Source organism: Acartia tonsa, chromosome 6 (assembly GCF_053477335.1).
Source record: "Acartia tonsa isolate MP-2025a chromosome 6, ASM5347733v1, whole genome shotgun sequence".
In the NCBI taxonomy this organism is placed as follows: domain Eukaryota; kingdom Metazoa; phylum Arthropoda; class Copepoda; order Calanoida; family Acartiidae; genus Acartia; species Acartia tonsa.
This window is the reverse complement of record NC_137265.1, coordinates 47,064,119-47,079,812: the sequence shown is the minus strand read 5'-3', so window position 1 is coordinate 47,079,812 and position 15,694 is coordinate 47,064,119. Positions and strand designations below refer to the sequence as shown.

The 15,694-nt window shown below is 32.3% G+C and overlaps 1 protein-coding gene across 1 annotated transcript in view; it reads left to right on the top strand.

Moving 5' to 3' along the window:
- The window catches only part of LOC145322814 (uncharacterized), a 42,690-nt gene that overhangs the window by 14,276 nt on the left and 12,720 nt on the right, over window positions 1-15,694 (top strand). Inside the window, exons 14-24 of the mRNA XM_080165091.1 lie at window positions 362-507; window positions 1,365-1,425; window positions 2,613-2,726; window positions 4,423-4,470; window positions 5,040-5,231; window positions 6,267-6,339; window positions 10,272-10,330; window positions 10,591-10,722; window positions 12,074-12,140; window positions 12,315-12,759; window positions 13,104-13,192. Coding sequence (XP_080021217.1) covers window positions 362-507; window positions 1,365-1,425; window positions 2,613-2,726; window positions 4,423-4,470; window positions 5,040-5,231; window positions 6,267-6,339; window positions 10,272-10,330; window positions 10,591-10,722; window positions 12,074-12,140; window positions 12,315-12,759; window positions 13,104-13,192 — 1,426 coding nt within the window. The remainder of the gene's footprint in view (window positions 1-361; window positions 508-1,364; window positions 1,426-2,612; window positions 2,727-4,422; window positions 4,471-5,039; window positions 5,232-6,266; window positions 6,340-10,271; window positions 10,331-10,590; window positions 10,723-12,073; window positions 12,141-12,314; window positions 12,760-13,103; window positions 13,193-15,694) is intronic.

The window sequence follows — 15,694 nt, the reverse complement described above, 5'->3', positions numbered from 1 at the left end:
ATAATTCTCTTTTTAGTTGGCTTAAAATCTTTGGGTTCTTTTGATTGATTGGTTCAAGCTAGCAATGTCCAAACTTCACAACCAAAAATCTATAAAGATACAGGGATTAAAAAATTGACGAGAAATTCTCTCTTGATCTAATATGTGAAATTTTTCAATTGGTAATTATAAGAGAAAAGGAAGAGATTTTGAAGAATTCCATTTCTATTATCCTATACCCATGTAATTTCTTCAAATAAAAATGTATAAAAATTATTAGAAATAAACAAAGTAGCAGGTTTGTCGTACTTTTATAGTAGTTACAGTAAACTATGACAAAACCTACTACTTTGTTTTCTTCCCATAATTCAATTTATTTTAGGACTATGGGTAGTGAAGCCCCAATAGTTCCCCGATCCTACACTCCAGCCAAATATCTTCCCATGGTGGCTCAGCCAGATCTGTCAATATCTGAACAGGATGATGAGGGGAGCTATGACACACCTAGTCCTAGTGATGCAGGATCAGGTAGTTATTTTTACCCATTGTTTTGAAATGCTTCTGACTGGATAGGGGTAGGACAGGTGCATAATAAATAGAGAGGACAGAACATCCACTTCTCCCTTTTTTTTTCATAAATTTGACCTAGAGTAAAAAAAACACGAAAAATCACACCTCCCTCTATTAAAATTTATTTCTAAAAAAGTGGGGTGGTAGGGCCTTAAATCGTCTAGGTATTTTGATGGAAACCTCTTGTTTTATTCCATGTACTTAACTTTTTCCAAAATGAATAAAAGTTTAAGTTATGTAGCAGGGTTAGACAATTGGCCCCGCAGGGGCTAGAAATAGGAGAAAAGTTTATGTGAAAATACGACGAAACGCCTCTTAAGAGGCAATGTCATAAAAGGGACAATACCGGAATAGAATATTTTTTATTAAGCGGAGCAAACAATGAGCTTATCCTATTATATAAAGTAGTAAGCTTTTTTTGTCTGTAGCGAAGGATCTTGCTAACTGCTGAACCGATCGGGTTCTCCTTAACAGGGTAGCTTCTTATAGGTCCCGGGAAGGTTTATGATTATTTTGGGGGAGGGTACCACCACCCTACGAAGAGAAATCGCCCCTATAAAAAAATTACCCCCCACCTCAATTTTTTTTTACTTTTATATAGGTCTAAAAAATAAGTCTTGGGATTAAACCCTCCTTAAGTGCCCCTAGAGGCCTCTAGGGGGCGTATCCGCTAGTTAATATACAAATTACACCCCAACAATTATGAAGTCTAACTGTATTTAAATAAATGACTTTAATATTATTTTACATATAATATTAAAAAATATATTTAAATAATTCAATTGTAAAAATATACCTATTAATCATTTTTTTAGGTCCAAGCAAAGTAAATGAAAGTGTGATTGAACAATTCAATAAGATGTATGAAGAGTTGAGGTAAGATATTCCACACTTAGTCGACATTTTATCAAACTTTTTTGTTATATAATGATATCAATATTAAACTTTCCATTGTTCTAAGGGAAACATCCATGGCAGTCGGATTGCTTTATAGCAGGTTTTTGGCTATCTTAAATTTTCCCATCTTTCTTCATATCTTTATCGTTTTTATCTTATTTTGAAAATCATATAATTAAATTTCTTGTCGTTCTAGGGAAATTTTTTATTCAAAGATGAAAGAACAGGAGCTTTTTTGATTTTTTCCCTTATTTCCCATTGTTTTTGGTGTTTTTTTCCCAATTTCATCAAAATTAAATTGCTGAGCATCATCTATTTACAGTCTTATCCAGGGAGTAAGGGAGGGGACAATGGATCGAATATTCAATTTTTAAGGAGTCTTAGACTTTGGGGACTGGCTTAAAGGGAATGTGCACGAATACAGCAGATTCTTACTGATTTTAGGGACTTGCGCATAAATGCCCCGCTAACTAGCCGAACTAGTTTTGAATATGCAGACAGAAAAGTTTGTTATTTATCGCTGGTTTTAACAAATATTTTTTCCCAAGAAAATGTCTTTTCATGTATAGAAACTCTACTGTGATATTTATGTATTAAATGATCTAAGAACCGCTTGATTTTAGGGGTCAGTTATAAATATATCAGAAGGGTTGAGGTAGTTCTAAACAAGATTTTTCTAGTGATTAATTACAGAATGTTTACTACATTGTGATGTGTTGATAATTTAATTTTCAAGTAAATGATTTTTTTCTTAGAAATAATTTTGTTCTAAATTAGGCTACCATGATCCCTTTACAATTTTGGTAAAATTTTCTTGATAAATCTGGTTTTCATTGCTTTTCAGCGAACCCTCTTAAATTGAATTAATTGCCCATTGTCCCCTCCCTTACTTCCTGAGTCTTATCAGCCATCGTACAAAATACCTAGAAATATCAAAAATTAAATTAAATGAAAATAGTTTTTATGATTTTTTTTCTCCAAAAATCCATTTTTGAGTTTAACAAATGCTCTTTAAATCTTCTTGTTTATCTTTCCACCCATGACTTTTTTGTGCTTCAGTATTTATGGATGTTGTCATCCTTGTTTCTAAACTGTTTCTATTCTGTTTCAACTGCGCTTTTTTACATTTTTTAATTCACATTCTAACTTTACTCTTGTTTATTCAGCCAGCAAGCAACTAAAGATTTGAAAGAGGACGCTGATGAATCTATTGTTATTCTCTCAGAGAAAAACATAAGACCAACAGACAAGCAAGACAGAAAGAGAAGGCATTCTTCTAGGTATTTCATTTCCAAGCTCCATGTTATTGCTGTACGGAATCAGGGTTGTACTATTGGGCATTTTTTTCTATAACGGGCCGCCCAATTGCCCAAAAGGGTTTTGGGCGTGTTTTTTTCACCCCAAAAACGGGGGGTGCCCAAATCTGCCTAAAAGGACCAATAAAGAGAGGCCAAAACCGCCCGCCCGATTTGACAACCCTGTTCTTATAGTAGTGTTCTTATGTATAGGGATGAGAAACAAAACCATGATATACTAGGTATTAATATCGTAATGATAACTGGAATTAAAAATAAGGAATGATTAAATACAACTTTCTTTGTTTCTACAGCTAAAAAGAAGGTGTCTAACTTTTATTTTTATAGTTAGTCGGTGTTTTTATTAAGTAGTAGATGTAAAATTTTCCATAGAATTTAGATATGTAATTGTTTTTCTTGTAGACCTCTTATTTTTTAAGGAAATAAATTTTTTTTAAAATGAAGTCAGTTTTAAGGTACTAAAACGCAACAAAAAAAAGAAGAAAATTGCCATTATAAACAAAAAAAGTAAGATCTTTAATTTGACACCTTACTTTTTAAATTCTGTCAGGTAATTATTAAAAAAATCGATTTTTTAAACCTTTGTTTAATAAAAAATTTGAACGTAATTATTTCCTATCACAGGCATAAAAAATATGGGTTCATATATAACCTTTAGAATCAGAAAAATATTACGAATCCATTGTAAGCAAAATTGAAAAAAAGTAAAAAAATAAAAATAACAAAAATAGCCTAACATACCTATTATGTTGTACTGGCAAAACTTATTTCGTCCCCTCTATACCCTCTTCCCATTTTTACCCCAAAACAACGATTTAAGATGGTTGCCTGTATAATATAGTATAATATTCTCATATAATTTCTATTATTGTAGTTTATTTACTTTTCATTTCAATTTTGCTTAGAATGGATTTGTAATAATTTTCTCATTCCAAAAGTATATAAAACATGTTATGCCTGTGTAATTATATATTCAAGTTCAAAGTTTTTATTCTTGTGGGTTAAAAAAAATTGATTTTTTTGATAATTAGGTACTCAACAGAATTTAAAAAGTAAGGTGTCAAATAAAAGATCTTACTATTTTTGTTCATAATGACAATTTTATTCTTTTTTTTGTTGCGTTTTAGTAAAACCTTAAAACCGACTTAATTTAAAAAAAAAATTAAATTACTTAAAAAATAAGAGGTCTACAAAAAAAAAACAATTGCGTATCCAAATTCTATGGAAAATTTTACATCTACTACTTACTAAAAACACCGACTAGCTATAAAAATAAAAGTTAAGACGCCTTCTTTAGAAATTATAAAAAGATATTTAAATGTTATAAAATTGAGGGGGGGGGGGGGTGATTGATTAGACATACACTTTTTGTAACCAAACTTAAAACTCAAAGGCCAGGAACTCAACAAAGAAAATACAAATAAACTTGACCTTAAAACTAGCTACAGCACTGAAATTTCTAATGGAAGTTTCTTCAATGTAATAAAATGTGAAACTGGGAAGTGACCATGGCTTAACTGAATTTTTGGATTTAGGTGGCAGGGGCGGTTCTTCCGCCGTTTCTTCACAGTTGCACATTGTACCTAATCAAAGCAACAGCTATGACAAATTAATATTGTTACAGATAAAAAAGGACTTGAAATTATTAAACTTTTTTCAGTTCCTCATCAAGACAATCTGTAGATAGCAAACAAAATATAAAATCAAGGTAAGATATTTAGAACATTTTCTTTTTTTTTATGTGTCAACAAATAAGATTTAAAAAAAACTGCCACTGAAGCCATTTTATTTTATTTTTTTCTACAAATAAATGGACTCCCCCATAAGAACAAACCGTTTCAAAAACGCAGCTATTGTAAGTTTTCAGAACTTGTAAAGAAAAAAATTATAATTAGCTTTTATATGAAAGTTTAAATATCTAGTCAGAGAGAGATGGGACAATGGGCAATTTATTACACTAGTCCCAAAAGTTCTAAAATAACACTTTTTTATTTGTTTGTTTTACATCTTTGGGGACTTTAGTGAATTTTGATTGGTTGGTTTATTAACTTGAGTGTTCAAACATTCCAACCACTAATTTTACGTTACAGAAGGGTTAATTTTGTGTAACGTTATTGGGAATGTACAACAATTTATTGGCCATTGTCTTATCTCTTTAGATCCCTGATATCTAGCCAAATTTCAATTTACCAGTTTTTTATTTTCTAAAAAAAATATTGACAGACTGCTGCGCTTCTTTTTAATATCGTGCTCGATAAATAATTTTTTTTTATTTAGAGAAGTAAAGAAAGAGAGACGTGACTCACGATCAAGATCTAAAAGTCGCTCAAGAAGATCAAATAGCAGAAGGAGAAGGTCCAGCAGCAGGGGTAGAAGGTCAAAAAGTAGAGGCAGAAGGTCAACCAGTAGAACATCTAGTGGAAGGTCCAAAAAACGATCATCAAGGGAAAGGTCTCATAGCAGATCCAGGGATGGGATATATCATCTGGAAAAAATATTTTGCCCATAATTGAGCTTACTTTTCATATTATAGGGCCTGTTGCTTTAAACATATTCTTTCTTTATAAAAAATGTTTCAAAGGGGGGAGGGGGATATAATATTTTCACAAACATGTTAAAACAAGGATGACAACATCCATAAGTAGCGAAGCACAAAAATTCGTGGATAGGACTGACGGTCATTGTTATTTTCTTCAAACGACGGGAAATTTAATTTTGATATCTTTAACTGAAAAAATTTTAAAAATCGGTCCATAAACACCAAAGATATGGAAGAAAATGTAAAAAAATAAAAATAGCTAAAAACCTCCAAAAAGGCAGTCTGACCGTCATTGTTGATTTCTTCAAATGAAATTTAATTTTGATATCTTTTGAAAAAATTTTGAAAATCGGTCCTTAAACACCAAAGATATGGGGGAAAATAGCCAAAAACCTGCGAAAAGGCAGTCGGACTGTCATTGTTGAACTTCAAACGACGGCAAATTTAACTTTGATATCTTTAACTGAAAAATTTTTGAAAATCAGACCATAAACACCAAAGATATGGGGAAAAATGTAAAAAATTTAAAAAAAAAGCCTATAACCTGCAAAAAGGCAGTCTGACCATCATTGTTGGTTCTCCAAATGATGGAAAATTTAATTTTGATATCTTTAACTGAAAAAAATTTGAAAATCGGACCATAAACACCAAAGATATGAGGAAAACTGTGGAAAATATAAAAAATAGCCTATTACCTGCTAAAAAGCCGTTCTACCACCATTGATGTTTTATATTTAATTGTGCTTCTTAATTCTTAATTTTGTCAAAAAATTTCAGCTTTCTATCTTTTATAGGAGCTGAGTAAATCCTATTTCCCCCATAGCGTTATGGACGGACAGACAAAGCGAATTATAGAGTAGCTTCACTACTAAAAAAAAGCACGTGAAGTCTCATGATTGATTATTTTTTTGTAAAGAAGATGGTGACAAATTTTTTTTCAAATCTAAATATCCCACTTTGAATAGAACATCCAGACGACGGTCCAAATCAAGGAAATCTCGTTCCAAATCATCACACAGAAGAAGGTCCAGATCAAGGGATGATCAATACACAATATAAAGAATTGTACATATTTCTACAAATATAGTTAAAAGGGGGGGGGGGGGGGGGCGAAAGTGACACTTTTTGAAACCAAAACTAGAAGTCAACGGAACTCAACTAAAAAAAGAGTTACAGGTCTGATATTTTGCATGGCAGTTGCTTTAAAGGGGTACAATATGGAACTGTGAAAAAACGGCGGCGCAACCGCCGAAAACCGCCGAGAAAAGGTAAAAAAAAAATTCGGCGGGAAACTGCGGTTTTCGGCGGTTGCGCCGCCGTTTCTTCACAGTTCCATATTGTACCCCTATAAAGCAACTGCCATGCAAAATCTCAGACCTGTAACTCTTTTTTTAGTTGAGTTCCTTTGTTGACTTTTAGTTTTGGTTACAAAAAGTGTCACTTTCGCCCCCCCCTCCCCTTTGTTATTTAAAGACAGATATACCTAAGGTTTTAGTTTTATACCACTCTAAAATGATTATTAAAGAATGAGAATGACAACATCTAAATGACTGCCAAATTAATTTATGCAAAAGATGTTCAGTAGTCATGAAAAAATAGAGAGAGAGAAGTTCATAAAATAAATATTAGAATTTTATGAATACATAATAAGAAATGACCTTTGTAGCATTACAAACAAATCGACAGACCATTTAAATGGAATACTATATGCTCTCTGAGAGGTATCTTCATTTTTAAAAATCACCTGTCTATCTTAAGTAACAGCTAAGAATTTTTTCTCTCCTCATATTGTTACAGGCAGACAAACAAGGGGGGGGGGGGGGAAGTTCTGCCACTTTCGCGTAAACAGTGTGCAGTGGACTAGGTATTGATTTTAGATTATAGGTTATTTAGGACAAAAGTTTACTTTTGGGTATTAGTTCACGTATATTTAATCATTTTTTGAATAAGTCTCCAGGTTCAGGTGCTGCAGGCTGGAAGGTCGTTTCTGGACAGGTAAAAAAATTAAAAATTTTTTGTTTGAAGAGTTAGAGAGCAACTTATAAAACAAAATATGCTTCTTTTTGAATGTTAGTAACATATCTTCAGAAAAAATTAAATTCGGCCTCCAGGTTCAGGTGCTGCAGGCCTCCAGGTACACTCTGGACAGGTAAAAATTAAAAAAAATTATTTGTAGAGTTAGAGGTACACTTATTAAACCAAATATGCATCTTTTTGAATGTTATTACCATATTAGAAGAAAAAATGACAATCGGCCTCCAGGTTCAGGTGCTGCAGGCCTCCAGGTACACTCTGGACAGGTAAAAATTAAGTTTTCTTATTTGAAGAGTTAGAGGTACACTTATTTAACCAAATATGCATCTTTATGGATGTTATCATCATATTTGCAGAAAAATTTAAAATCGGCCTCCAGGTTCAGGTGCTGCAGGCCTCCAGGAACACTCTGGACAGGTAAAAATTAAAATTTCTTATTTGAAGAGTTTGATGTACACTTATTTAACCAAATATGCATCTTTTTGGATGTTATTACCATATTTGAAGGTAAATTGATATTCGGCCTCCAGGTACAGGTGCTGCAGGCCTCCAGATCCATTCTAGACAGGTAAAAATTTTAAAAAAATATTTAAAGGGTTACAGGTACACTTATAAAACCAAATATGCATCTTTTTGGATGTTATTATCATATTTACAGAAAAAATTCAAATTGGACTCTAGTTTCAGGTGCTGCATGCCTCCAGGTATTTAAGTGTCAGGAATTCCTGCCTTTTTCTTTAGACGTGGATTGAATATACAATCTAAGAATTTCTTTATATTTTACTAACCTGGATGGAGAATCTGTAGCTCTGAATGACATCTGGATAAAATTAACCTCTCTCAGTAGTAATTTTAAAATTATTTCACTAGCATCTATACTTTATAATCTGAATCCTATTGAAATTGCATTCCCCATTCTGAGTATCTGTAATATTATTTCTTAGACAGAATTATATTTTGCATATGTGTGGAAAACCATACATAAACAAAAAGTAATAAATACAGATCTATCTAGCTGGCTCCTGGAGGCCACCTTGACCCTATCTGGAGCACAACTCAAACCTTTCATCTGAATAAAACAAATTATAAAATTGATTTTTTAAACCTGTCCAGCAGGCTCCTGGAGGCTACCTAGAGCCTGCCTGAAACAAAAATAGAAGACTTACTTAATAAATTTTGTCATATTATTATATTTTAATAATTTTCTATTTAGAAACCTTTCCTCTAATATCAAATATTACCTTTATTGGAATTTACCTTGCCAGCGGCCACAAGCAGTCACCAGTGGTCACCAGGATCCAGGTAAGGTGTCCAAATAAAAAAGTATCAAAAAATATTATAACTGCCTGTCCAGAGTGTACCTGGAGGCCTGCAGCACCTGAACCTGGAGGCCGATTGTCAATTTACCTTCAAATATGGTAATAACATCCAATAAGTTGCATATTTGGTTTAATAAGTGTATCTCTAACTCTTTAAATAAGAAATTTAAATTTTTACCTGTCCAGAGTGTACCTGGAGGCCTGCAGCACCTAAACCTGGAGGCCGATTGTCAATTTACCTTCAAATATGGTAATAACATCCAAAAAGATGCATTTTTTGTTTTATAAGTGTACCTCTAACTCTTCAAATAAGAAATTTTAATTTCTACCTGTCCAGAGTGTACCTGGAGGCCTGCAGCACCTGAACCTGGAGGCCGATTGTCCTTTTTTCTTCAAATATGGTAATAACATCCAAAAAGATGCATATTTGGTTAAATAAGTGTACATCAAACTCTTCAAATAAGAAATTTTAATTTTTACCTGTCCAGAGTGTACCTGGAGGCCTGCAGCACCTGAACCTGGAGGCCGATTGTCATTTTTTCTTCAAATATGGTAATAACATCCAAAAAGATGCATATTTGGTTAAATAAGTGTACCTCTAACTCTTCAAATAAATGTTTTTAATTTTTACCTGTCCAGAGTGTACCTGGAGGCCTGCAGCACCTGAACCTGGAGGCCGATTGTCCTTTTTTCTTCAAATATGGTAATAACATCCAAAAAGATGCATATTTGGTTAAATAAGTGTACATCAAACTCTTCAAATAAGAAATTTTAATTTTTACCTGTCCAGAGTGTACCTGGAGGCCTGCAGCACCTGAACCTGGAGGCCGATTTTAAATTTTTCTGCAAATATGATGATAACATCCATAAAGATGCATATTTGGTTAAATAAGTGTACCTCTAACTCTTCAAATAAGAAAACTTAATTTTTACCTGTCCAGAGTGTACCTGGAGGCCTGCAGCACCTGAACCTGGAGGCCGATTGTCATTTTTTCTTCTAATATGGTAATAACATTCAAAAAGATGCATATTTGGTTTAATAAGTGTACCTCTAACTCTACAAATAATTTTTTTAAATTTTCACCTGTCCAGAGTGTACCTGGAGGCCTGCAGCACCTGAACCTGGAGGCCGAATTTAATTTTTTCTGCAGATATGTTAATAACATTCAAAAAGAAGCATATTTTGTTTTATAAGTTGCTCTCTAACTCTTCAAACAAAAATTTTTTAATTTTTTTACCTGTCCAGAAACGACCTTCCAGCCTGCAGCACCTGAACCTGGAGACCTATTCAAAAAATGATTAAATATACGTGAACTAATACCCAAAAGTAAACTTTTATCCTAAATAACCTATAATCTAAAATCAATACCTAGTCCACTGCACACTGTTTACGCGAAAGTGGCAGAACTTCCCCCCCCCTTAATTGAGTTTTTCATGCTGTAAATATTTATTTTTTTAATATTAAAATTCACCATTTAAAAAGTGATTGTTTTGACCTAACTAAGAAGTTAAAGGGTAAAAGATTGGTCTAGAGATTATAAAAAACACTTTTACACTTACAAACTATATTAGCTTACAAATTAGATTCAACATAAAATTATTGGTCATTTCTATAGGAAACGTTCAAGAAGCAGGTCAAAATCTAGTTCCAGATCAAAGAGAAGTAATAACTCTAGGAAAAGATTTAAGCTTTGTATCACAATTTAATTAAACTTCTTTAACTAACTCAAACAAAAATCTTCTTGATAATACACATCTTTAGTGATCTTAATGGATAAGACAATGGACGATTGATTAATGCACAATCCCATTAAGTATAATCAAAATTATTATTTTGGAAAATTAAAATTAATGTTCAAAACGTTTGGGTACTACTTGTATGAACTTGTATGTGCTTGCATTTTTTATTGTTAATATTAAAATCCTTAATATAAAGACGGCGATCAAGATCCAAAAGGTCAAATTCCAGGTCCCCCAAGAGACGGGTTGGTTCAAGATCCCCAAAAAGAGAACGTCATAGTTCAAGAAATAGTAATGAAAATATTAAGAAGGAGGCTGGTAATGAAAGGTGAGTTACAAGATGGAATTTTATTTTTTTCAGAAAAGCTATTCTGTCTCCCAATATTTTTCACCAGATAAAAGAAATCTTAAACATCTAAAAATATATTGTGTTTAGTTTGTACCAAGTTGATTTACAATATTTTATTTTGAAGTAACTAATATTTAAACTTGCTTATAAATTTTTATCAATATAGTCACTCTTTAGTTGAATATACCTCTCTAAGTAATTGGTAATTTCCTGTTGTAACTTGTAATAATTTTAATTTTCAAAAACATGCATAATATGGTTTTGTTTGCCAGTGAAAGTTTCTTAGGATAAATTTTAACAGTATGCATATTAGCCTGTCCCGGATTTGAAAAATTTTGTTAAAATATTTGCTCCCAGCCAAAATATGGTAGATTTATGCAAAAAAATGATCCATGCAAAATATTTCTTCTGTAATGCAAAAATTGCGACGGTACAAGCACTGCAAGGTTTTTCAAATGTGCTAAAATAACTGTTTTTAGTGCTTTTTCAAGGCTTTTGTACTATACCAATTCTAAAGATTATTACAAAATTTCAATTCTAGTGTGTCGATATAAACCTGAAATTAACCAAAAAAAAGGGGGGGCAGCCCCGATTATAATATATGAAGGTGTAGCAAGTAATCTTCCAAAGTCAAAATTGTCATAACTGCATGTGAGTTTTAACTCTACATTAGCCTGTCCCTGATTGGAACAATTGTGTTAAAATTTTGGTCCTCCACCAAAATATGGTTGATTTATGCAAAAACCCAATGCAAAATAATTTTTCTTTAATGCAAAAATTGCGACGATACAAGCACTTTGAAATTTTGAGGCCCCTCCTTATGGAGGTCAAAAATTTATTGCATCAAAACTATGGCTTCATGGTGCTATGGTGCTCCCAGGAAAGGCCTTGAGGAGTAGAATCAGGAACTTTTGTCCCTTTCAAAATATCTCGTTTCTAGCCTGAGAAAATCACAAAAAAACATCAAAAAATTCTACAAATTGGACAATTCTCAATAAACTCTAAAAAATGGTGTTTTTTTGTCATTTCTAAAGCTAGGAACGAGATATTTTGAAATGGACAAAACTTCCTGATTCTACTCCTCAAGGGAATTTTTGACCTCCATAAGGGGGACCGTCGCAATTTTTGCATTACAGAAAAAATATTTTGCTTTGGTCATTTTTTTTGCATAAATCAACCATATTTTGGCCGGGGGAAAAAATTTTGACAATTTTTCAAATCCTGGACAGGCTAAAGCATATGCATATGATAGGCCATATATTAGTATTTTCCTTGTTTTATGTAGTTCATATGCTTCATATGTTTTTAATCCAGCTTTGTTTATTTACAGGTTAAATTCAGAAGATACCTACAGAAGTGTAAAACCTGAGAAGAAAATCATCATTGAAAACACTCAGGCATTTGTTATTAAGTTAATACAAATATATTTCATGCATTTGATGCAGATGATGAAAGGATTTAATTTTCCCTCTAAAAAATTAAAATATCAAAATTTCTGCTTTACTCCCTATTGTACTTAAAAAATAGATAACTTTTTCCAACTAAATTTATTTTAACAAATTGACATCTAGATTGAGGACATTCCTTTGCCTTCAGTTCAAGCTAGTGGTTCAGCAGGGATAAGACCATCATTATTTGATACTGCAAGTCGTCTACAAAATCTGCACAGCCTTCAAGATGCAGCTTACCAGCAGCATGTACCACTGACAGTCATCAACAGCCTGCCACATCTGGCTGCACCAATTTTATTTCCCTCAGCTGCAGCAATTGTGACAACAGCGACAACATCATTCAATTTGGATACCCGTCTTCCCGATCCAGGTTTCAGTCCCAAGAAGTTTCCTCAGGACAAAACCAACGAGAAGTTTGCAATTGATTTACATAAGTTCATGTATGCTACAGGGGATGAGAGGAATACATCTGGTGATGCTGGTGGCGAGGCCAGGAAAACAGCTCTGGGTGGATCCAAGATACTGCCAAAACCTGTGTCCAGTACTTATAAATCTGATGATAAAGGTAGTTAGATTAATCAGCGACTGTAGACCAACATGTAGTTAATTTGCTTGTTACAAAACAGCATTTCAACTAATGACTTTAATATGTGTGCCTACTGCACTGCTTCTCCATCAGTTGGGTTAAAGATTACCTAGTCAGATCAGGGTGAAAATCTTGAATAGTTTGGGCTTTTTATTTGCAAAAAGTTAATAAAATAGCCAAATGTTTTGTCAAAGTCAAAAATACACTAATTCAAAAATAAAATTTCAAGTTTTTTTGAAGTACATTGCAAGGTCTGATATTATTGACGGTCATTTCTTTATGAATTAGAGTATTACAGAAAATTTTTCATGTAAATGATTTAGGTGGTCCTTCCCTAAAAATCCAAGATGTTGGCGAGAACTGGCGCTACTACCTGGCCCCGGATATACACCCTTCTGCTTCCACCGTCCAGGCATCAATCAATCAATCAAAACTTTGTATTCACCTTATTTTAATATTTCTTGTGTTTCAAAAAAGAATACAGATTTTTTACTTCTTCAATTATTTGTTTCTTTTATGTTTTTGATTGAGTGCAGGTTTTGATGGTTTGAGCGTGATATCATATGTTTATCGATATGTTTATTATCAGTTAGTTGACCTGTTTCTTGTCATGAGCAAAGCCTTTAATGTAATGCATACCTATAAAATCAAATGAAAAGTGACTTTTGTTAAACATATTTTTTCAATCTACTTTAGAAACTAGAAAAGTACTGGTTATCAAATATTCCACTTAGAGCAGGAAGACAAAGAAAAATAAGTCCTCAAAAATTATTTCTTTTGGAAAATGGTGAAAGCTTCTCTTCCTTAGCTTATTTAGTGTAGTAAACCATATCTTATTGGATAGATCTAATATTACATGGATAACAAAAAAATGTTGGATACTTTAATTTGAATACTTGTTGAATTTTAAAATATTGAAGGAAAGGTGAGTAAAAACAATATATTTTGCCTTTTTTAACATTATTCTTAGAGTATTTTACAATGTATTGCACTGTAACCTGACTGGAAAGTCCCATTAGTTGACTCAAAATGGGAAAAAAGGTTAGTTTTCTTATCTTTTTTTCAGCAAAAAATATCCAAACTTGCTGCATAACTATAAAAAAATATGGGTTTGAAAGTACATATGGTGTTTAGAGATATTTTTTGTAAGGCACTACAGTCCTATTTAATTCATAAGGCAAACCTTCAAAATTTAAATGCATAGATATAATAAAGGGTGTGCCAAAAAAAATTGACCTTTTTAAAATTCTAACTGAACGGGGGGAGGGGGGGGAGTAAACATATTTCCATTAAGTTTTATTACAATATGCTTTCTGGTTGGGCTGGTAGATCACATTATTACACAATAAAAACATTTTAAGTCTTTTTTTTGTCGCTAAAGATCTCTTTGACAAAAAAATGTAGTTGATAATAATTTAAGGGTTGTAAGGTTAACTAAGAAAATAAGTTTACAAATTTCAAGTTCAATTTTCATCAACTTACACAATCCACAATCATGATAAGAAAAGTAATTACCTATTATTTTTCAAATTCTGAAAAAGTTTGCTTTTATACAGTTTTTTTTTATAAAACCAGTCTTGAAGGGAGTTTTTAATAGTCATTTTTATGAGTTGCTTTGCGAAGGTCAAGCAAAATCAGCAATCAATTAATCATATATAGAGAAGTTATATGAAAAACTTGAAAAGAATAAAAAAGTATTAAAATTTGTTTCTCACATCATGGATAAAAGTAAGATATCCTAGAGCTTAGAGATTTGAACTTCAAATTTCCAAACTTAGATTTTATAAAGTTTCATTTCTTTGGATTTTCCTGTAGTCAGAAATGAAATCTGCACATCTTGTTTATCTTAATGGCAGTGGTCTATTTAAGCTTGGCAATTTCAAACAAAATTATTATAGTAATTATCTGCAAGAGAATTAAACAATGGGAAGTATCCTTAAAATAAATTTGTCAGTTTCGAAGTATTTTATAGGGGCAGGATGTGATGAAATGGGAGTGGGAGAGGGAAGTAGATTCAAATAGAAATTTTGGTGGTTTTATCAATTAAGAAAATTAAATTTTGCCTATTCATCCATTGCTTTAATGGTGATATCGATAGACTTTCATTTCCCCTAAGACAGATAACCAAATAAGCTAAAAATGGATGCTCATAAGCTTAAATGACGCCTGTAAGAAATACCACGCTTTATCTGCTGAAAGACTGCCACAAGTAGACCCAATACCCCAAATTTAAAGCCTTCAGCTTCGATAACAAAAAAGTTCTAGGCATATCAAAATAGCATTTTATGTACAATGAAAATTTTGAAAGATTTCCAATGCTCATAAAAGAAAACAATATTTAATTACATCGCCTAGACACAAAATTATAACCTTATCTTTGTCAGAAACTTAGATTTCCGGTAACTGATTACATTTTTACAATAAAACACCACATTTCATAGTCAAAATCTATGAAAAAAATTCGATGTAAATTGCATTTGTAAACAAAAATCATAGCGGAAACAAAAGGGGAAACTAATACAAGCTCAGCTGTGATTGGTTGCTTAGCTGATTCAGCCTTCTGATTGGCTACAGTACACTCGGTACAACGTAAGTTAAATTTTTTTTTTAATGATTTTGACTATAAAAATGGGTATTTTTGTTGTAATAAGGATGACAACATCCATAAGTAGCGAAGCACAAAACTTCTTGGATGGGACTGACAGTCGTTGTTGTTTTCTTCAAACGACATGAAATTTAATTTTGATATCTTTAGCTGAAAAAAATTTGAAAATCGGACTAAAAACACCAAAGATATGGGGAAAATGTAAAAAATATAAAATAGCCAAAAACCTGCAAAAAAGGCAGTCTTACCTTCATAGTTGTTTTCTTCAAACGACGGTAAATTTAATTTTGATATCTAACTGAAAATTTT